This window comes from Struthio camelus, chromosome 23 (genome assembly GCF_040807025.1).
Source record: "Struthio camelus isolate bStrCam1 chromosome 23, bStrCam1.hap1, whole genome shotgun sequence".
NCBI classification, from domain to species: domain Eukaryota; kingdom Metazoa; phylum Chordata; class Aves; order Struthioniformes; family Struthionidae; genus Struthio; species Struthio camelus.
In genome coordinates, this window is record NC_090964.1 from 3,898,790 (window position 1) to 3,921,237 (window position 22,448).

The 22,448-nt window shown below is 46.7% G+C and overlaps 1 protein-coding gene across 13 annotated transcripts in view; it reads right to left on the reverse strand.

Annotated features, from left to right (window-relative positions):
• Window positions 1-11,258: 11,258 nt before the first annotated feature.
• HIVEP3 (HIVEP zinc finger 3) overlaps window positions 11,259-22,448 on the reverse strand; it is a 335,389-nt gene continuing 324,199 nt past the window's right edge. For 12 of the 13 annotated variants that reach the window (XM_068917181.1, XM_068917189.1, XM_068917188.1 and 9 more), the window contains 2 exons: window positions 20,467-21,527; window positions 11,259-17,733 (listed from right to left, as the gene is read on the reverse strand). In XM_068917181.1, the coding sequence (XP_068773282.1) occupies window positions 16,840-17,733; window positions 20,467-21,527 (1,955 nt within the window). In that variant the 3' untranslated portion in view covers window positions 11,259-16,839. Of the gene's footprint in view, window positions 17,734-18,319; window positions 18,385-20,466; window positions 21,528-22,448 lie in introns of all 13 variants that reach the window. The other variant, XM_068917191.1, reaches the window with a different exon arrangement.

The window sequence follows — 22,448 nt, forward strand, 5'->3', positions numbered from 1 at the left end:
ATGATTGAAGCTGGTATTTGCTTCTGCAGCCCCAAATGTGGGCCTCTCCGTGCTCCCCAGGACCAGAGGTGGCTTTCACTGCTACCTAACTTAGGCCAGCCCCATGGCCTGGAGCCCAGACAGGTCCCTGCCTGCCCACCTCTAAAATCAGGTCTGGCTGTGACTTTTGCTGGCTTCAATTATCAGCAGTGTAAAATGGGAAATGCAGCCCCTTTTCACTCTGCTTTGCAGTCAGGAAAATTGAGCAGAGTTTTTGCCTTGGATGTACTCAGGGCTGCCTTTTGGGAATAGCTCATGGGCCAGGAATGTGGCTCTTCAGAGCACAAACTAGGATCACTTCTATTTTCCCACTTAAAAACAGAGGAAAATAGATCAAATGTTAATTAGCAACAGGGGAACATGCTGCAGGTTTATTAGGATTTTCCCCTCCTGTGGAACTGCCTGATTAATGGGCAGACTACAAAACACTGTAATACTTTCAACACTGCGATTTTGAAAAGAGCACAACCAGTGTCCAAAAAGATGAATAAGCCCAAGGGGGTATAAGTGCAGAAAGGGGGGAAGTGGGTTTGCTGAAGGAGATGATGAATCCCAAGCAGTATCCCTTTTTCTGCCAGTGGCCAGCAGTAAAATCCTAGCACAGTCACATATCTTTGGCTTGATTCTTTATCTGTAAAATGACCTAACCTCTGAGCTAGTTTAGGCTGTAATAAAAAGGCTAGTGGCTGGTGTGAGCTCTCACTGGTATCACAGCAACAGCGGGAACATTTCAGAGAGAGCTCAGTTTAGCTGCAGCCTCCGGGGTTCTGGGTAACAGCCCTTTAATGTCTGCAAAAGTGCTTTGAAACCCAGGGATGAGAAATGTGTAAGGGGAAGGACGACTGTTATTACGGAAGCAGCAGATTGTGCTTCAAGCATATCTGAATGCAACAGCTCAGTGTAATCGTGCCTGCGACTTGAAGAATATCTCAGTGAAACAGCTCAGCTAAGGTTTCTCCTGACTGATAGAGCTGAGGGGTATGCAAAGAAACCCAAAGAGCTGCATGGCTTAAAGGATGCTTCAGGTAGGATAAAGCCAGTGAAAAAGTAAGCAGAAAATTCTGGGAGATCCAACAGTGCAGAAGCTGTTGGTGCAATATGAGGAGAGAAAAATCTCTCATTTATTCCTACATGCTGGGCAGATGAAGGTTAAGAACCAAAATGTGCTTTGGGCCTTTCTGTCCCTCCCACCCAGAGCTGTCTGCATGTCCCTGGAAGGATTCTGGAAACTTAAGGCCTTGATCATCCCCTACCAAAAAATCCTCTACCTCTCTATAAGTCTCTCTCTGGAATTTAACCTTACATTTTGCCGGGAGGGAGAGTGGGCTTTGTGGCCATAATTTTAACCCCCAGGAAGAAACCGAGCTATGACATGGCAGTTGTGCTCTCTTGCACATCCTTGGAAGGGAAGGCAGAAGAGAGGAGAGCACAGAGAGGAGCCATGTTGCCCCGAGGGGACGAGCTTTGCTCTCCTCGAATGTCCTTTGGCTCTGTCCAGGGGAGCAGCACCTCTCCACTGCCCAGCCAGCCAAGCTTGACATCTCTCCAGCGTGCATAATATAAATCCATAAGAGAAGAACCGGCACTAGCATTTTTCCATTTCAGTAGCTTGCAGGCACATTTTGAAAACGAAGTCTGTCTGAAGAGGCACAGCACTCCAAATCTCTTACTTGCCAATGGCACAAAAGGCCCAGAATGTTATAATGGGACCTCCAGTGTCAATTGAAGCAGTTAATAGGCGAGACTGTAGGATTTCTCACTTTATCCTCCTTCCTGAAGCAGTACCCCTGGGTTATTGCACTTATTAAATTAGGAGCTGTAAAACAACTGGCTAAATAATAAATTGCTGGAAGGAAATAAAAAATGCCACCCATTTAGATTATTAGTCCAGATGAGTGAATTAGGTGTTGAAACAGTACCCTTGAAGTTGTATTCATTAAATCACACACCAGTTCAGTGCTTATTAGGTCTCCAGTCAGATATATAAAAGCACCGGGCAGATAGGCTTGCTGTTATCGATAGCCGTTACTTTTTCTGCTGTGAGCAGCCTGTAAGCTTCATGCTGTTTGTCGGGTTGTGAGAGGAGAAGCTTAAAGCACCAGCTCCTGGTGCCATGTGAGAATTTACAAATTATAGAGTTTGTTTCTGGAGAAGCAGTTTCTAGACTTTGTTTTGGTGGAGGATAGTAGGAAAATGAGCCCCTAAGGCGTTTCAAGACCCAATGACAAATACAAAGAAGCACTAACAATGTATTATCTCTTTCTAAAGCAGGGTCACTGTTTTGCAAACCTGACTGCTTATTTGGATGGATTGGGATACAATAGTGCACTGCAACTTACCTCAGGCATGGGCATTTTTCTCATGCCTTGAAAATATTCAGTGTATGAGGATATGGGAACGGTGTCTGTAAAATGACAGTGGAAAACTAGGTACAAGAGGGCTAGAGAAGGTGCTCATCAAACATTCAAGTCTAGCTAGACAGACAGACAGACAGATTATACTGTTCCCTCATCTAATAAATGCCTTGATTCAAGGACAGCACAAAATCATCTACTCTGTGACACTTCACTGTTGTACCATGGACACCAATAAATCCATTCTGTCATGGAAAAATGTGATAAAAACAGATAACTACACTCACAAAGAGTCATATAGGACTAGAAAATAACCTCGGAGGATCTCTAGAGGCTTTCTAGTCTCTCTGTCCCAAGAGAGAATCAACCTCTGTCTAAACCCTTCCTGCTGTACATACCTTGAAGATGTGAGTGGAGCCCTTGCCACTCTGCAACATGTGCTCACACTTAGCCCACTACCCCCAACACAGCATCCGTCCATCCATTCATTCATCCATTATGGCTCCCCTCTTCCTCATTCATCCCTACATACCTTACCTGTGCCCCTTATCTCCTCTTCTTCCCATCCTCATCTCCTGCCAGGTAGTTTATAAATATCGTATTGGAGGATGTCAAGAAGATGGGGCCAGGCTCTTCTCATTGGTGCTCAGCGACAGGACGAGAGGCAATGGGCACACACCGAACACAGGAAATTCAACTTGAAGATAAGAAAGCATTTCTTTACTGTGAAGGGTGATTGAACGTTGGAACAGGTTGCCCAGAGAGGTTGTGGAGTCTCCGTCCTTGGAGATATTCAAAACCCAAGTGAACGTGGTCCTGCTCAACCTGCTGTAAGTGACCCTAACGGACCAGGGGGTTTGTAGCAGGCTCTCTCCAGAGATCTCTGCCAACCCCAACTATTCTGTGATTCTGTAATATTATCTGACTGACTGGCCAGCAGTCTGGATGCTCATGTGCCGTCATTGTTCAGTTACCAGCTGGGTGATACATAGCATTGATACGGAGCTTATGAAAAAACATTAAAAAGGCCTTCCTTTAGCATAATACATACCACAAAGAATGCCTAATTTTTATCTAACCTGACTCCTTTAGTAAATTCATATCACAATGTAACTACAGAGCTCTTAAAACTGGAGATCTCCTTCACTGAAGCTGTGTTCAGATATGGTATCGTTGGCACTATGTATTCAAAAGTCATGAGTGAAGCTCCAAAGTCATGAGGTTAGAAAGATAATACATATTACATTCTTCATATTTACCTTATTTTAAAAAATAGAAAATAGATTTCCAGCTTCTTTTCACAGCCACAAAAATTAGAAATCTACATTAAAGTGAAAATTTGGATGCTCAGTTAATAGGATGATTCCAGGAGCTAAGGCTCTATATGAAATATGTTGCAAGATTCAACAATAAAGAGCTAGCAATGGTATAAATGTACCTGGGACTTCCCAGGGCTCACATGTTTATAGGACCAAAGATTTAGCTGAATGTGCTTACCACCAGTCCAACCCTGCTCTCTATGAGAGTTTAGTGTTTCACTTGCTCACCCAGATATTTCAGCTGGAACATCGCATTTCTTTAGGCCTGAAGCAACTGGACATGGATGTGACCTAAGCTGCCTTCTAAGCTACTGCAGAAACTGGGGGAAAACCTTCTGAGATAAATAATACGTAGAATATGCTCTCATCCACTGCCACCTCTTGCTGAAACTATTTCTCTTCTATAGTCTTCTCGAAGAAGAATAAAGCTGACTCATCTCACAAGGTTTTTGTGAGGTGTAAAGGGGTTCTTGGCTACCTGGTTAAACATGTGATATAAGCACAAGTTACTAGGAGCCTTTTAATGCCGTGGCTTGGAGAGGGCAATGACAGTAGGATCTGATCAGCTCACAGGTCTCCATGTTTTTGAGTACAGGGTCATGGGTGCGATGTCTAGCAGGTGCTTGCCTTCGTAGTAGTTTCTGTGCACCTGAAAGTCCTTAACCCGGTCCTCATGCATTAATATACACAATGAGTATCGTTCGATCACAGGATAATTTGGGTTGGAAGGGACCTCTGGAGGTCTCTAGTTCCGAGCAGGGTCAGCTATGAGGTCAGACCAGGTTACTCAGGGCTTCATCTGGTTTGGTCTTGAAAACCTTGAATATGCTCCATTTAGAGAAGTCAGTGCAACACGAATGTGGGACATAGCCCAGGTCCTACAGGAAGGCAGGGGCAGCATCATGAATTTAGCCCGTGTGTTAATCCCCCTCTGCAAGCACTGCGGCTTACAGTTCCAAGTTTTCCTCTATAACACAGAGGATATAGTTGTTTGCATCTTTTTTAATGATGAAAGCCAAGGTTTTCACTTAATCATCTGAACCCAGGAGCTGTGGCTTTACAAAGAAATGCACGTTATGAGGCACCTGATTAAAATGAAAAGCAAAATCTGACATCGTGGAATTAACCTTACAGCTTCCTGCATCCCTTGATTTTATGTCAACTGCATTTTAGGCATGAGAGACTGTGGGTAGGCACTAGTGACTCCAGCTGGACCCAAACTTTGTTATTAGGTGTTTTTTTTATTTGCCTTTCTAACAGTCCAAGAAATATCTGCAGGGAGAATGAAGTCATACTTTGCCTGCCAGTGTTCCTCACAAGTGATCTTGCTGTAATTGTTAGCAGAGCAGCCAGTCTGCTAGAACGTGCATGACTTTCCCAGTCTACACTGGCAGTTCGTGCCCACCATGCAGGTCCCACTAGATACGTATGCGACACCGCTCGGTTTCAGCTCCCGGAGCGCAGCATCAGAAGCAAGCCCAGGCCCCTTTCCTGCACAGCAGTGTCACCAGCTGTGGGAGAAGGTCCATCCTGTCAGCAAAGTCTAACCTCTCTTGATGCCCCTTCCTGGTGGTAACACGCCCTGTGGAAAGCTCTGGGGAGTCCTCCTTCCTGCACCACGCGTGCTAAGCCCATGCCTCTGCCTGACCCCTCGATAGCTAAGCTCTTCTCCACCTCCTTCGGTTTTCCTTCCCTTCCTCGCCGTTCCCGTTCTGCACAGAGCAGCCTCCTCCTGTTGTCATAACAACAAGCAGCAGCCCGTGGCCAGCCATGCCAGCCCTTCCCATCCAAAACACCTCCTCATGGGAGAAAACGCCGCTCTCCCTCTCGGCCCTGAACCATCTGGCTGTGGAGGCGAGGAGGCCAAGTTCACCCTGAGGGAGTGCAAGGGGGTGGCTGTCTCGCCATCCAGCCCTGGCCCCCTCACACACACACACATTTTGCTTCCAGTCATGCACTCAGTCCCACACACACACATGTAATGAGCTGTCCCCAGGGCCAGTCTCTGCAGCAGTGCCCCAGCTCATGCATTTATTTGCTTTTACCCACTCTGTTCTCTCTACCTCTGCCGGCATCCTTCCTCTCTTTCTGTCCAAGCCACAGCAAGGTGGTGGTTGGCGGGGGCCGAGGTGGGGGGGGGGGGGGGGAGGCTGTGATAGAGTTGCAGAACGAGCTGTGTCCCTGCCTGGCACGCCACCACAAGGCAGTGTGCATTACACCTGCACATCAGCCAAACCTGCCTGGAGGAGGGTGCCCACGCAGGTGCAGCCACTGCCCCAGGCATCCCTCCTCCCTGCCAGCTCGCCTGAGCCCCAGAGACCCCTGGGGACCGCCAGAGCTACATCTCCCTATCCCCTCTCAGGGCTGGTAGCCCTCAGTCTCTTCTCCCTGTGAGACAACCCCATTGTGAAGCACCTGAAGGCATGGGCGTAGGCAGGATTACACAAGGCTCCCAGCACACGGCAGGGGAGAAAGGCTATGGGAAGCTATGGGGATTTGCAAAGGGCAAGGCATCAAGAGAAGGTGTCTGTTATACAAGGACAACATCTTGTTTCTGAGTGTAAGCCCTTTTCCTGCTGCCAGTGGAAGCAAGCTGAGGCTCCTTGGTGTGGGAAGCGGCTGGCAAAGGGGACCTGCCAGATGATAACCCCATTCGTTAGCGCTCTGGGGACTTGCTGCCCCATTAGATGACTGAAATAGAGCGGGCCGGTACTTGTTCATATATGTAAGGAGAGGCCAGATCAGTTGCTCCAATTTGTGGATCCCTCCGTGTCCGTTCAGATTAAGGAGTCCCATAAGCTCCCTGTGACTTGGTAAACACCATTCTGATGGGGACCAGGACCACAGACCTAGTCAGAGTTTACCCCTCAAGGCAACTGAGGCACGGGGCACCCATCCTATGTTCAAGAAAACACAGTGAGTCCAAAGGCCAGGCTTTGAATTCTAACTCCGCCTGGTAGCCCCATGGTTTCAAATAGAAAATTGCACGTCCTGCTGCTGTTGCAGTGTTTTTAGGAAGCCTTACCTCACATGGGGGCAGCTGGGTGAAGGCTATCACCATGCAGCAGTGCAGCTCCTGGGGTCTCAGGCCCAGAGCCAGGGCTGCCTAGGGTTTGCACCATGCTAGGGGTCCCGTCTGGGTGCAAGGGTGATCTGGTAAGCCTGCCTCCTCGGTACTCTCCACTTGTACAATGGCCAGGATAACTAATTCTTAGTCCTGCAGTTATTTCCTTCCTTAGAAATGCTTCACATTGCATTGTGCTGAGAGGCTGTGCTAGCTTCAGCTGTCCCTGGGGGAACAGCACAGCCCTGTCACTCTCCAGTGGTTGTCCCTGCCCTGCGGCCCCTGTGCTTACCCACCCCTTATGCTGCCAGCCAGCTGCCTTTGGCTCCTCCAAGACATTTTTGCTTCTGGCAGCCAGCAATGGATTAAAGTAACTGAAGACCAGCCTATTAAAATCAAGGTGATGCTTCTACACCCAGAGGTATGCAGGAAGCACAGTGTCAAGAAAAAGCAACAAGGATCTCAGGTTTTTCTACCCTTTATTCACTCCTTGCAAACTTTGTGTGAGGTCCATTCAGCCCAGACCCTCTGTGCCAGGACTAAAGACCAATACCCGTGTTAGGGTAGTTACCCTAGTGGCTCTCAGCCTCTCTTCATCAGCTTGTCTTTTCCAGTAAAGTCCTCCAGGTTCCCCCATCTCCCCCTCCAGGGAGCATTCTCAGCCCATTGCACTGATGTTAGTGTGAAAAAACAAAACAAGAAACCAACCAAAAACTTGCTGGCATGGTTGGATGTTGGCGTGGACCTTTGCCTGTGGTCAGCACCACCCTGTCCCAGCTGCAGTCTTGCCACTTCTCCCTGGAGTCACTGCCTCAATCTCTGCCCCCAGTTCTTCTTCGGTATGTTAGTTCTGCCATGCCAACAGCTCCCTTTGGTGTAACGCTGTGCAAGAATGCAAAGTGATTTAAAGCAGGTAAACTGTCATTGCCAGTGACATTTTTGTTAAAGCCAGCTCATTCTTTATGCATTCTCTCTCATCAGCTCTTCCCAGTAGTGACAACTGAACCATATCTTTAAACACGGTGCAGCTAAAATCCAAGCCATCCACATATTTTTCTGTCTACTTCCTCAGCTCGGAGTCATACAGGGCATCCTGGAATGAAGGGGCCAGATTTCTTCGGGTGCTTTTCTGCCTGTGAAGCACCTAAAGGCCTCTGGGTTAGGAATACACCTTTTTAGGTTCTCAAGTCATGTATTTTCAAGTTCCTAAAACTGACCTGAGACACGCTTTCAGAAAACGCCTGATGAGAAACAATTTGTGCAGAGGCAGGAATGAAACCTGAGTTTTGTATTTCCTTAACTCTCCTGAACAGGAGAGACTAGTTACAGGCCATTCCTACTTAAAGGCATCATTTATAGCTAACTTTTGCTGAGAATGATAGACAGATCGATAGATAGATAGATAGATCAATCGACCGACTGACCAACTGGCTGAACAACCTGTGGATTCAGAGTTGATGATATAGGGCCCTCTTCTTGGGCCCAAGCTGCTCGGAGACTGAAATTCAGTCAGTGGAGAAGACCATGTCACCACAGGACTTAAGTATTTTAAAAGAACTGAGGAAACTTTAGACTCTCAGAGAGAGGTACGGTTTTGGAAGTTCCTACACGGTTGTGTTACAGCCTTCCTTCCTTCGCAGGGCAACTGGTAATTGCATTTCCCAGGAGGAATCGGACTGTAATATCAGCCCAAGGATTATTAATATTTTGATGATACATTTGGCTTCACAGAGGAGGAAATGTCTTGTCTCTGTTTCTAGAAAACAAAGACTCTTTAGGGGGAAGGTATTTCTTGGGACACCTGATTAATTGGAGCCACTCTGGAGATTCGTGTAAACCAAATTGGTTCCAGGTTTTGGAGATTAACAGGGTTTAGCTGCAGCATTCTCCAGACAGCTCTGGCTGCCTTTAAAGTGTCTCTGCTTTTAAGCATTGGTGAAACTATTTTTAAAGGGAAAAATTATTCTTCCATTCAGTGGCTAAAGCACACGCTGGAGGAGCTGGCAGTGCATCTGGAACAAACGTCGCCATCCCACGGCCTCCAGCCAACACTCATTGCCTTCAACTGCTATAAAGGAAAATACAAGGTGTTATTAGGGTAATAAAGGACCCAATCTTCCTGAAGCCCTGACTGTCACACGTTTCCCTAGGCCCACAGAGTCTCTCTGGATGCGTGGACCAAAGTGCTGCATCCACCGCTATTGCACCTAGCACTGCCCTGATTCTCAGAGCAGCGGCGCGGGGAGATGGGGACAGCAGCAAGAGTGGGAATGCCCCCGAGCTGAGGCACACATAGGCCTGCAGAGCACAGCTCCCACCAACCAAAGCCTTGTAAGCCTTTCAAGCCACGGGTGAGCCTCTGCAGGGAGGAGGCTGAAGGTTCAAGCCTTCAGCCGTGGGTGAGCCTCTGCATGGAGACAACGTACCAAGCAGTGCGTCTTTAGGCTTCATTGCTGCATAGGCTTTTACCACTGTAGTTTTCTCATAGTCTTTTGAAGAGGCTGGTATTGCCTGGGGATCAGCTGGGGAAACTGAGGTAAGGAGCAAGGACCCACTCATGCAGCTGACATGCACCAGAAATGGGCACCCTCTTTCATCCCTGACCAGCCCCCCTCCTCCCTCCCCATACTCTGCTTTTCTCCTTTGTGACTCCTCTCCACAAAGCAAGCGATGAATAAATGCAAGAGCGGTAATTGCCACAAAGCCAGCCAGCTTTCTAAGAGGAGGAACGCAGCGGTTCGAGGTCCCACCACCAACACCTCACCCTCCTGTTCACGCAGAAGCGCTGCTTTTGTGAGACTAAATGAGGACCAGATGAGCTTCCCCGCCCCTTCCCTCGTCTCTCCCATCCAGCACAGGCACTGTGGTCAGAAACCAGGGCTGGAGGAGCCAACTGCTCAGGCTACAGGCTCTGATGCTGGGACACGGAGCAGCTGGGTCTGCTGGCTGCTGCGGCCCCAGCTGCAGGGTCCCAGATAGAAATCAGATAGCGAGTTACTTCCTTGACCTGTTTTGCAGACGTCCATCTCGTCACACAAAGGCTGGGCAGGCTGCTGGAAGCGACGGGGCGAAGAGGAGCGGGGTGGGAAGCTGCCCAGAAGGGCTTACTAGAGCACGGAGGGAACGGATGGGCCGAAGGCAGCTTGCTTTGTAGGAAGGACAATCAGCGGGGAGGGGGGGAAATTAGACTTTTTTTTTTTTTCTTTTTTTCTTTTTTCTCCTTAATAACGGTCGTGCTCGTTTTAGGAACGGCTCTGGCGGCGGCCCAGCCTCAGGCCGGCGGGGAGCCTGCTTGCGGCATCCAGGCCGACGACGTTCTCCCGGGAGCGCGGCCGGACAGGCGCGACGGGCTCCGCGCGGGAGCGGGCCCCGGCCCCACGCTGCTCCCGCCGGCACGCGTGCCGGGGAGGGCCAAGGGGGGCGGCTGATTCCCTCCCTTCTCCGCGGCTGGGGCAGGGGCTGCGGGCCGCTGGGGCCGAGGGGGAGCGCTGTCGGGGCTTGCGAGGCCTCTCCTCACCTCCGCGGGTGGGAGCAGAGCCTCGCTGGGGCTGGGCAGCTACGGCTGGATCAGGCCGTCGGTCCGTTTAACTTGGCTGGGCGGCGGCAGGCAGCAGGAGAAACGCCTCCGGAGAGACACACGTGCCCTGGAGGGGGGAAGAAGGGTTTCGGGGTGGGGGGGGGGGGGGGACATGACAAGGCACGAGTGCATCAAACGGCCCTTTCGGCCCCAGAGCCGGGCCGATTCCTTAACCCGACGGCGGAAAAGCCCCAGCGAACCCCCCTCGTCTCACAGCGCGACGCCGCGCTGCTCCGTTTCGGGGCGCCCGGCGGGAACCAGCACATCCGGGGGGCCAGGCGCTGGCACCAGGACCGGGACGGTCACCGGGAACGGGGACAGCCGCCGGCAGCAGCCCCTTCCATCCGGCAGCCGGCCTCCCCCGGCCGGGCGCGCTGAGACGGGGCTGGGGGGGGTCCGGCAAAGCGTCTCATCCGGGCAAGGCACAGGAGGCAACCGAAACGCTCAAAGCCGGGAGAGCTTCAAGCCGAGCTTCCTCTTCACTCCACGGAAGGATGCAGCTTAAAAAAAAAATAAATAAAAAAAAAAATCACGGCCAGCGGCGATTGCAGCGGATGGTCTCCCGTTTGTGCGCGGAGTTCCGTCGGGACTCTGCAGAGCCGGGGCGGGGGGGCGAGGGGGGGTCATCTGAGCATCCGCCATGCCCCTTGGCTTCACTATTGCTACACTGCAAGGAAGAAATACTGAAAAACATGTTAGCGGTGCTTCTGTTACGGCAGCTCTTTAAATGCGACTGGGATGTTTCGGCGGCGATTGCCCTGGCGGCTGGCGGGGGGAAAGGGGTGCCTGCAGCTTAACACTAACTCATCCAAATTTACTTCCGTCGTTTTAGAACCCAGGGCTCTGGCTGTATTGAAAAAAAGAAAAGAATAAAAATTAAAGACTGCCAGTCATGCACGTAGTAATATGTTGGGACTTTAAAATTTATTCCAACATGCTATTTTTTTAAAAATAGGCTCAGACTGAGCAGACAGTCCGAGCTGTAGTAAAGGCAATATTATACTTGTAAAAACTTCTCATTCACAGTACAGATGTCATTTACAATAAGGGTCACAAACATCAAATACTGAGTATTTTTTTCTTCTTCTTTTTGTTTGTTTTTTTTTGTTTTTTTGTTTTTTTGTGTTTTTTTGTTTTACATCAGACTGTGCTTTTTACCTGCTTTTTGTTTTTTTTGCACTGATATAACCATACAGACATTGCAAGATGCAAGTGTAGAAACTGGAGTTAAAATAAAATTACAGGCAAAACTACCAAATTACATTGTACACTGTACATATTTACAGTACCTTTTTTGGAATGTATTGCCATTTTAAGAACATATAGAAACTTTCTACAGACTATTCCACTTACAGAATACATACACCTTTTAGAAAAAAAGGCAAATATTTATCTTACATGAGACCATGTATATTAAATTTGCGTACACATTATTATTATTTTTTACATTACATTTACTAAAGTGATCGTAAGTGCCATCATATCTCAGTAATGAAAACAGATTGGTTTTATGCCATCAGGCCTGATTTTTTATTTTTTTTTATTTTTTTGTAAATAATTTACAATATGCTTTTATTTGTAAATACTGTGCAATAGATGGAGATATTAAAAAAGAAAAGCACATGATGAAACTAAGTCAGCCAAAGAAAAACTATTGCAAGAACACCAGAAAAGGGCTAGATCAAACTGTTTAGGATTTTGCATAAAAATTGGAATAATTCTAATGAATTCTGTGTGACCAAGTATATTGCTTTTTCAGATGCTAGTTTTGCAGAGTTAAAAGAAAAAACAGGTATAAGTGAACAATGGCTTAAGGTAAAACCAGCTCTTCTGCAATTTTTTTTTTTTTTTGGTGGGGGGGGGGATGTGGAAGGCGTCCAGCTGTGTCTAAAGTTAAGACTCTGATGGAGCTGATGTATGACGAGTGCTGAGATGCTTTATCCTGGTTGACTACCAGTAGGAATTGGGCACCTAACGCTGTCTCCAATGACCTGCCCTATCCATCTCTAGGGCCTCGGAAAGCTCACAGGCCCTGTTGGCTTTGACAGGACTGGAGCGAGCGCAGCGTTTTTGACAAACCGATTTGCTTTTATCGGCAGGCCCAAGCACTGATTGAGTATAACTTCACAGACACCCCGTTGGAAAAACGTCACCCTTAGGAACAGGTGGTGAAATACATTTCCCAGTCCTAAGCTGTAAAGTCACAGCTACTTCATCATTACTTTTAAGAGTTTCCTGTTGCAGTTCTTGGGTATCTGGCCAACAACCTGTGAATAATTAGAGTTGACAGAGATCTACTTCAAGGCACTGGGTCGTGTTTGGGAGCCAGCTGCTCCCTCTCCTCCTCCTCCCATGGTCTGCTCAGTCCTGCAAAACACTGAGCTCTGTAACCTTGATAAAAGGAGCTCAATTCATGCTTAGCTTTAAGCACAAAGAAGTTACTGAAACTCCTGAAACACTAAAGCTTAAGCCCACATATAAGTGCTTTATCAGCTCTGGATATAAGGCTTGGTACTTAACATGACGGCTTCACAGAGTTATTTAACAGCATGGGCCAAGTCCTTGTTGCAAAATGATTTCTTGGACGCCAGAGCATCCGTTTGCCATTGAGTACCTGCGTTCATGGGGAGCTATACAAATAGCTTAACCGGGGAAGGGAATATCAGAAGGTTTTGGCTGCTTAACCAGCTACATAACCAAAAAGGAGCAGCCAGTCTCTGGAGGCCATGTGGCTTCATGGCCTATAAATTAAGACCCTCTGCCTTAAGAAAAGCAGGAGATCTTGTTTTCCCCTGCTGATGAAAAGGAAGGGCTGAGCTTTGGTTTTTAATTTGCCTATTTGCATTATTAATACATTCTGTTGCAAAATAATACTGCTGACTGCCTCTGCAAAGTGTCTGGACAGAAACAAACTGATCCGTTCCTGCGGCACCTGTGGAAGGTAAATTAGGCTTTAGCATCCCTATTTCTCAGACAGAACAGACGCCCAGAAGTGATGTTTCAAGCTGTGACCTGCAAGCAGCTCTTGCCAAGTGTGCCACTCGCTCCTACAAAGACGTTGGTGCTCAAAATAGGAAATGCAGCCGCCAGTAATAGCTGCCTGCGCCTTAAGCCCCACCGTAAACTCTATTAATAGAGCTGCACCATTTTATTCCTTAGCTGAATGTGACGCAGAGAGAGGATGTGATTTGCTCAAGGTGCACCTCGGTGCCTGCCACCCTGCGTGCAGCAGGAGAGAAGCCGGTGCCCGCCTGGAGGACACCCGTCCTTTGGAGCTCTGAGCTGTCAGTGTGATAATTAGCCCTTAAGTATCACTCTTTTTTTTGGGATCCTCTTTGCCTATTCAATAGGCCGTATTGCCCCCAGTAGGTATAGCGTGAAGCACCATTTCACCCCAGCCAGAGCTTCTCCCAGCCGTGCCAGCAGCCACTCCGCTGAGAATCCAAACTGGCTCTAAACTCGGCGCATTTTTTGTTTGTTTGTTTGTTTTTGGCCCTTCCCTGGAGTTATCAGCGGTCCCCGCATGCGCCCACTCAGCTGCCACCGTGGCTGCGACGTGGTCAGCATGGGATGCGAGCAGGGCATGACCTGGGGAGCACCTTACTGCTGCACGGCCCTGTCCTGTCCTCTCCCGCTTCTCGGCCGCCTGTGAAGGCAGGAGGCCCAACAGCCGCAGGCACCACGACCTTGTGGAGCGCTGGCTGCCTGCCTGGACCCGCCGTAAGACAGATGCAGAAACTTCAACTCATCTTGAGCTTCTGGAAAAGCTTTTTTTTTTTTTTTTAAATACAAAAAATGGGAAAAGAGAAACCCCGAAAAAAAAAGCAAGAAAGCAATGCACTGAAGGACTCCTGTTTTTTTTTTTTTTTTTTCCCCCTTCTGTCCAGAAACGATGGGGAAAAAAACAACCCTATGCCAATTATCAACAGGTCCAGGATTAAAATGCAGTTACGGGAAGAAGTTAAGCAAATTTGATCTAGCCCAAAGCTAATGTCAAATGCACCTAATAAAACCAGGATGCTGAGTGTACAACTGCTGCATTATTTTTCTCTATGTACAGGTTCTACATATATATATATATATATATATATATATATATATATATATATATATAGCTGTGTGTGTGTGTGTGTGTGTGTGTGTGTGTGTGTATACATATATATAAATATATATATAAACAATTAAATACAAAAGCTACCTTGGAATAATGTTAAGAGTGCGACAAGGGCAAGGGGCAGAAAGGGGGCAGAAGCCAGGAAATTCACAACTGTCACTAGATTTGGAGAGGTGAATGGTTTCCAGGGGTGCTCACAGAGCCCCTGGTTGAACAGTCTACCCCCAGTCATCATTATAGTTAAGCATATGCTTAAATCCTGTTAAAATGAGTAGGATTTAAGCCAGTGCTTAAGAGTTTCACTAAATGGAGCTTTTATGCTGAATTGAAGTCACAGACCTTGCTCCTGCCATGGGATCTGGCCGGGTTTGAAAGCAGGACCTGCTTCCAGGCTTGGGGCCAAGGAGGGGGAAATAGGAAAAGGGGAAACTTGATAAAAGTGCTAATTAAGATATAAATGGGTTCTGGACATTGTTTTGGTCAGTGTCACAACCTTAATGTTATTACCATGATATCTTCTTTTGTACTTAATTCCCTTTACAAGAAAAGAAAAAAAATCACAGAAGGTTATTAAAAATCTATATTATTTGCCCGTGAAACGGGAACAGTTCATAGCTCATCAAGTCTGGCAAGGAAATATGTTCTCATTCAGGGTTTTATTTGATTTCTTTTATTTTTTTATTTGTTTTTATTTTTTCTTAAAAAGTGTATTACGTACCCGATAAACTGGAACAGCTCTGAAAGAAGAAAGAACTGGTCCACTGGTTAAATATTTATATATATATATTTTTTTTTGTTGTTGTTAAAATAAAAAAGTATTTGTACAGATTCCATAGACCAGAAAACCCTCTGAAGTAGTAAAGAGCCTGCTGTCTATTAGGGCAAACATGTATTGAACATTTGTATTTTAAAAAGTGTGTTAACGTGACAGAGAGGAATGGCTCCGTTGTCTCTCTCTGTATTTGGTATCGTATCTATTGGCAGTACAGGCCATTGCTCCACTAAGGACGGTCGCTTTTAAAAATTTGCTCTGGAAAAAGTTACTGCGCATGCATAACACGCTGCTTTCAAACACTAACCACTTAGCATTGTAACTTTTTCATCCAAAACACCAAAAAGGGCCCATCTGCGCAATAAGGACTACATTTGCGACGTTCTGTTTTAAATAAATAAATAAAAATAAAATAAGACACAGAGTCACTCGTGAGTTACAGAGCCGCAGGCGTGCAAATGAGCAGAGCACACGCTACCCCGGCATCCCTACACCTTAACGAAGCAAACAGTCAGGACCAAGCAGGGATGCGATGGGGGGAGCTTGTCCAAAACTAAAAAATACAGAGAAAACCAGTTGGAAGGCTGAGATTTTACTTCCACTTTTACACCAAGGGAGGGTCTTTACAGAGGGCTTCCAAACCCCAGAAAACAGGGGCGCTCAGGCACCGGCATGACTTTGCAGGGGCGATGCGCGGGGCGTCGCAACACGCTGTGCGCTCGGGGAGCAGGCGCGCAATGTCGGGATTAAAGCAAGCACAAGGACGGCGAGACACCGTTCCTAGCACTGGGTCTACATTCGATACATTCCTATGTTCTTGCAGTTAAATCTTTGAAGAAGAACCTTTTTTTTGTCCCTTTTTTGTTTTTTGTTTTTTTAAAAAAAGTGCTGTGATGGGTTCTGCAGGAGGGAGGGATGCTCAGGATCCATTTTTTTCGCCTTACAAGATTTCTCTGACTGCAAACGAACCTCCCCTCCTAAAGGAAGTGCTAGTTTCATTTACAAATTCAGGGTAAACACATTTTTCAAATGTAAAGCAGTCTTAACTGTTTAAAGCACAACCATAGGCAATCAGAGGGATGCGAGAAAAAAAAAAACAAGCACTTTGCAAGAATTAAATAAAGCATGTAATAAATATGAATCATAAACTTCTGTACACAGGAGCAAGGGTTTGGTTTTTTTTTTAATCATTTAATCAATATAAAAAAGTTTTTTTTCTGTTTTTGTTTTCAGTGCATCTTCTTCCTCTTAAAATGCTTAACCCTTTCCTTTCTGCATCTCTCAGGCCCATAATAACGCACACCTAAATGGCAAAAAAGACAAGGTCTAACAAACCCCTTTCCAAAAAACTCTAAAAAAATATTCACAGCCTCAAACATTTTTGTACATTTCAAGCAACAAAAGGTATAGAAAAAGGCACAAGTAACTGCATACATGTGGAGATAATACCAGACTGGGACAAAGAAAACCAGGAATCTTCCATGGGTTTGGTCATTCACTAGAGTGCTTCTTATAGCAATGATTATACTAAAGGAAATAGTGTTGAAAATGTCTGTTGATTTTACATAGGAAGCCTAAAGGTGGAACAGATGGTGGAGGCTTAAGTACTTCCTGTATTTTCATCCACCTGTCTTTGAGTTTGACCTAAATCTGCGTGCTCTAAGTGTGGACTGCTCTTCCTGTAGGTTCCCCCTTGGTGACTGGGCTCTCCGGAGAGGTTTCTCCTCCTGACAGAGAACTGGTGGGAGTGCGAATGGCTCAATGAGGGCTCGGAGAGGCAGCCGGTGCTGCTGCTTCTGTCCAACGGCTGGGAGGGGAGATCTGAGATGAAAGTGCAGGATGATTCAAAAGAAGTGCTTGAGCTGCCACATTGCTTCTTGCCCGTTTTTTTCGAGGGTTCTTCCCCACTTGTTGAAGGCTTTGGAGAGTGCTCGTCATTTGTGCTGGGGCTGTCTGGGGGAGCCGAGCAGCCTGCCTGCTCTGAGTGGCTAGACTCAGCGAACATTTTTACCCTGTATTCCTCCTGGTCTGTCTTTTGCTGAAGCTCACTAGTCCTCATTTTCTCCTCTAAGTAACCACTGCTTGTAAGCTCTGGGGACAACGTGTATTTAGAAACCTTTGCAACTGGGGAGACCGATGCTGATGAAGATTCTCGCGGGACCTGCGGTTCCTCGTCCCTTTCGTGAGCCTGGCTGAACTCCGCAAAGCTGCTGCCACCAGATGCAAAATATCCTGCTTGCAGGGACACAACTGAATTGGGCACCAAACTGGGATGGGTACTTGGCCTTGCCTGAACCATCTGGATGCCCCCAATGGGAATCATAGGATACGGGGTCCTCGTTAGCTGCTGTGAATGCAACGGGAGATGGCTGAAGACATTCTCCTCCCCTCGGTTGGGAGCATGGATGTGTATTTCATGAGGTGCCTGCAAGGGTCTGGAGCAGACGGGCTGCGTGACGCCGGGTGAGCTTGTTGGGCTTCTGGGTTCTATCTTCTGCATTGGACAGGGAAAAAGAAACAGCTAAGTCAGTGCAATGCATGAGTTACAGCACCAGCATCGTTAATGCACATTATGAGGAACTACTGATTACTTTTGTTGGTATTTTATTCTCAACTGAAGGGAGACCAACCAACCAAGGAAGATTTAGAGCCCCATACCTTTAGGGTGAGGAGTAACACTACCCACAAAATTTGGCTTCTGGGTACAAATAGGCACAAGATCTGTTGGGAAAGAGATCCAAGGGTTTGATTCAGGCTTGGCACACTACCAGAGTTGCCTCTGAACCTCCTGCAGAGAATTTCAATATTTCCTGTGATCACAACCACTTCAGAGCCATTTCAGTATACTGGGTTTCTTAGAGCCCTCGAACAATGTTATTTATTTTTACCGTATTTTCTTACTGCAGCATTACATCCCCACAGCTGCTAATTGCCAGGATGTTTTGAACTGAGTCTGCAGTCCCAGTGGCAGACAACATTAACTTTCATTTTTCAGAAAGCACACTCATCAGCATGGTCCCCACCACCACCCTCAGGGTGTGGTCTTTAGAAGTTAAGGGTTAAAGACCCTATCATTTTACCTTTTCCTCTTTCTCTCTCGGTGCATCACATAGTTTCCTAATGTACATCATGGAGAGATATGCGGCTAAACAGAAATGGATTAATTAGTGATGAGCTTATATCTAAACCCCTAAACAGGACTCCCAAGAAGAGGAAGCAACAGAAATTGAAATAAACTTTCCATTAAGATGGAGTTTACTATATAATTTGAAGATTCACTGGAGGGCATATTTCTGTGTGGGACAATGGACAACTGGTTGACCCTTGGAGCTGAGTCTCTATGGAGAGGTGGCAGAGGAAGACAGCAAAAGAGAAATTGAGAGAGAGAAAGCAGCAGAGCCACTGAAGACAGCATTTAATTGGGGAGAATTTGCAAGCCCAAACACTTGCTATATCTCACTCATCCACATGAACTCTTGCAAAATCACCACAGGGATGCTAGGAAACCACATACAGATCATCCCAGCTGTGCAACAGCCAACAGGAGGAGAGACTATCTACCGCAGGAGCTGGTAGGAAGAGAGATGGTGAGAGTGAGGTCTAGTGCAAACACCTGGCAGAAGGCCTTATACTACAGTTAAGCTAAGATCGTATTTAAGTGTCAAAATAATGTCTAGGGCACAAGATGTGACCACAAAGCTACATGTGGGGATCTTATAAATCCTGGTTGTCTTCTTCTATCCTCACCAAGAACATAATTTTGCAATGAAACTCCAGAGGTCCATCTTGCTGCTGAATGGAAAGTTTCCAGTTCAGGTCTTTATTGTTGCTTTGGAAGCACATTAGAAAAGCAACAGAGGTGACTGTGACTGTGTAAAAAGAGCAGAAAAATGGAGCAAAAAGGTATGTGTGTGAGAGCGTAAGTATAAACACGTGGATGGGCAGATAAGCAGGGGGGGATAATAATAACAATTGTCTCCTAGGGTCGTCTCGGGAGTTTAAGCAATTTGGTGCCAGTAGTAGCACTGGACAATTTTCCTGACGGAATATGTTTGGCAGCTAAAGGATCAGGATTATCAATCTGATTCTATACTTTCTACAGCCCTGAGATTCATTACAGGAAATTAATTCACAGGAAAAGGAAATAGCATTAAAGTAGGCAAAAGTGTTTGCCTACAGTGACAGATAGTCTTTAAAAAAGTAGAGACTATCACATATACTGCAAAGCAGAAGAAAGGCAGCACCAAAAGAAGGTACATTATCACAGACACAGAAGAAATGCACATTGGGCAGCATGGCTTTTCTGGGGAAGACCTGGCTCAGCATCTGCCATTACAGGTCCTCCAGAGGTTGCATAAAGGCTTCTCTCTTCCCAGTGCAGTCCCTAACGGCCTGTGTTTCTCCTCACACCAGTTTCAGAGCAGAGCAACTCCAGCAACTGAATTTCATGTTGTTATATCTGAACCACATCAGCGTAAATTACAGGAGAGTCAGGCACCTCAGTAGAAATGGAAGTGGGAGCTCTCTTAACGTTCCACACACAAAACTCGACGTCTAATTTGCCTGTAGCTGTGGGAGGAACATGAAATTTTCCTTTACCCATAGGATTTGATATGCCCAGCAGAGAGATTAAATAATGTTCTGGACCCAGTGGGAAACACCTCTCTGTGCTGAATAGAGACGTGAGATGAAACCAGAGCTATCCAAGCAAACATTTCTTACCAGTTAATCTAACAGAGTTGGCTGCATGTGAAGATAGCCCAGGGGTCAGCAATAGGGTATAAGACCTTTCACCTTGACTAGTTCAAATCTGGTTCAGGTCAGTGATCACCGAATGTGGTTGCGGTGTCATACTAGCTGGTGAGCTCTCAGAAAGGAGTCAGAAATTCTCAGGGAAAAACCTCTTTATCACAGCTACAGTCATTACTAAGTGGTCATCCTTACTTCTTGTCTCGGCAGGAAGACCAAGAACTGATTTGGTCAGGGAGAGTAAATAATCCCTCAGAGAAGGGTCAACTTTACTTCTCTTCAGCTGAAATGGGCAGGAACAGCAGGTGTAAAACCTCTTGCTGTTTGCTGTCGCTTTCCTCTGGGTCAACTGAGACATCAGTTACAGTTAGAATCATTATGGTATCTTTTGCGTTGCAACATTCATCAAAAAAAACAAAACAAAACAAAACAGAGAATGCACTGCAATGACTGGAGGGCAAGAGGTGCTGGAACTTACCAGCTTGGACTCATAGAGCTGTATGTTTTTGCCAAAGAACCTGTGAGGTAGAGGCATTGAAGATAATATTCCATGCTGGGCTTTATATGAGCTTTGAACTTTGTCATCTGCTGCTGATTTGCTAGTACCAGGCAAGTCCTCTTTCCCAGGGGATGGATACCTAGGTGACTCTGAACAGCCTGGGGACAACATTTTCTTCAGAGATATATATCTGACTGATGACATCTCTCTGCTCGGAGATGAATGCCTCACAGGGGAGACTTCTCCTTCTGGTGGAAGGTGTGTTCTTGGGGACAACTCTCTTCTTGGGGAAAGATGCCTGCTGGGCGACAGCTCAAGTCTTGGTGACACACATCTCAGCGGAGATGCCTCCCTCCTGGGAGAGACACGCTGGCAAGGAGACAAACCCCTCCCTGGAGACAGGCACCTTAGAGAAGACAGTTCTCCAGTTGGCGAAAACCGTTTCGGTGAAGTTTCATTTTTGGTTAACAGGTGCTTTCTTGCTAGCATTGGTCTGCTGCTGCCACCACCTCTGCCAGAGTCCTGGCTTGGAGACCACCTTTTTCTTGGGGAGGTGTCTTTTGAGGTTGACAGGTCCACAGCTAAGGACATCTGTGGCCTTGTGACAGACTCTCTTTCAGCAGAAGCCAATTGTTCCTTGGAGGTCAAAGCTGGTCTGCGAAGACTCAGGAAGCTGTGGCACACCGCAATGTCACTGCTGTCTGCTGACCACTTTGTTTCAAGCCCTGAGGAGGAGGCCTGGTGGCCTTCACCTACTTGTTGGCTGCTGGAAACAGTTTCTTGGGCTAAGGACAATGCTGTTTCAGAGCTTTCCTCTTGAGAAGACAGAGAGCCACCTGAAGAGTGCATTGGGAGGGCGGTATGTGTGACTTCTGGCAACTTTAAAGGTGGCTCATCTTGGCTCTCCTCTTCCTCCTCATCTTCATCATCTTCATTGTCATCGTCATCGTCAGATTCCTCTAGGTCTGAAAACTGGTGTTCCTCAATTGGCTCAGATCCCTCCCGCCCCTCAGAGTCCTGGAATAGGTCTTCACTGGTTCCTGAAGAAATGAGGAAATAATAGAAAATAGGGAGCATAAAATACACTTATAGAGACCAATTTTGTGCTAAATCACAACTGCTCAAGAGTTCTAAGGGGCCAAGGGGCAAGAAGACACAGCTATTGCCTAATCTGCCCATCTCCTGCTTTGAATCCTGCAATCTCATGCTCTCTTCAAGCTCTGCTCCTGATGATTCCAGTCCTGATTCATTGCCTTGACCTCAGTGAGTCCCACCACTGGGACCAAATATTCCAGCCTAATTTTGATTCCAGCCATTGCTCTGTCAACACATTCGGCCATCAGTCTGTTTCCCATGTACACCTTCACATACCATGCCTGCCTTTCTTTAGGAATGCAAAAAAGAGAGCCATTTTTTTATTAGATTACCAGAATAGCAGCACTATCATCCTTTGATGTGCTTTTTTATGACTATTCATTGCAATGGTGCTTATGACACATCTGTATCCGCCAAGGTATGGGAAGGTTGCTGGGTTAACTGCTCCCATTCTCCACATGTTGAGCCTTGTCCTGTCCAGATTACATGGCATTTGAATGGAACAACACAGGACTTTTAATAAAACACAAACAATAGGGTTGAAAGAACCTCTGTGGATTTTCCCCATCCCTCATTTTGATTGGTTCTAGCTCTGCTGCAGACAGCTCTTTGGAGCAGAGGCTTTTCCTGTGTATCTGTGGAATGCCTTGCACAGTGACGCTTTTGCCATACCAAAATCATTGTTAATAAGAGCTTGCGTACAGCTCACGTACTTTGTGGAATATACAGAAATTTGAGAGGATTTGGGATATCACAATCTGCAGGTAAAAATATAGTACCTCTCTCCTAATTTAAGAGCCAGCAGAAGCTTTCCGAGATCAGTACCAAGCTCCCAAGTGGTTCCATGCCGGCTAACCCTCTGCGCT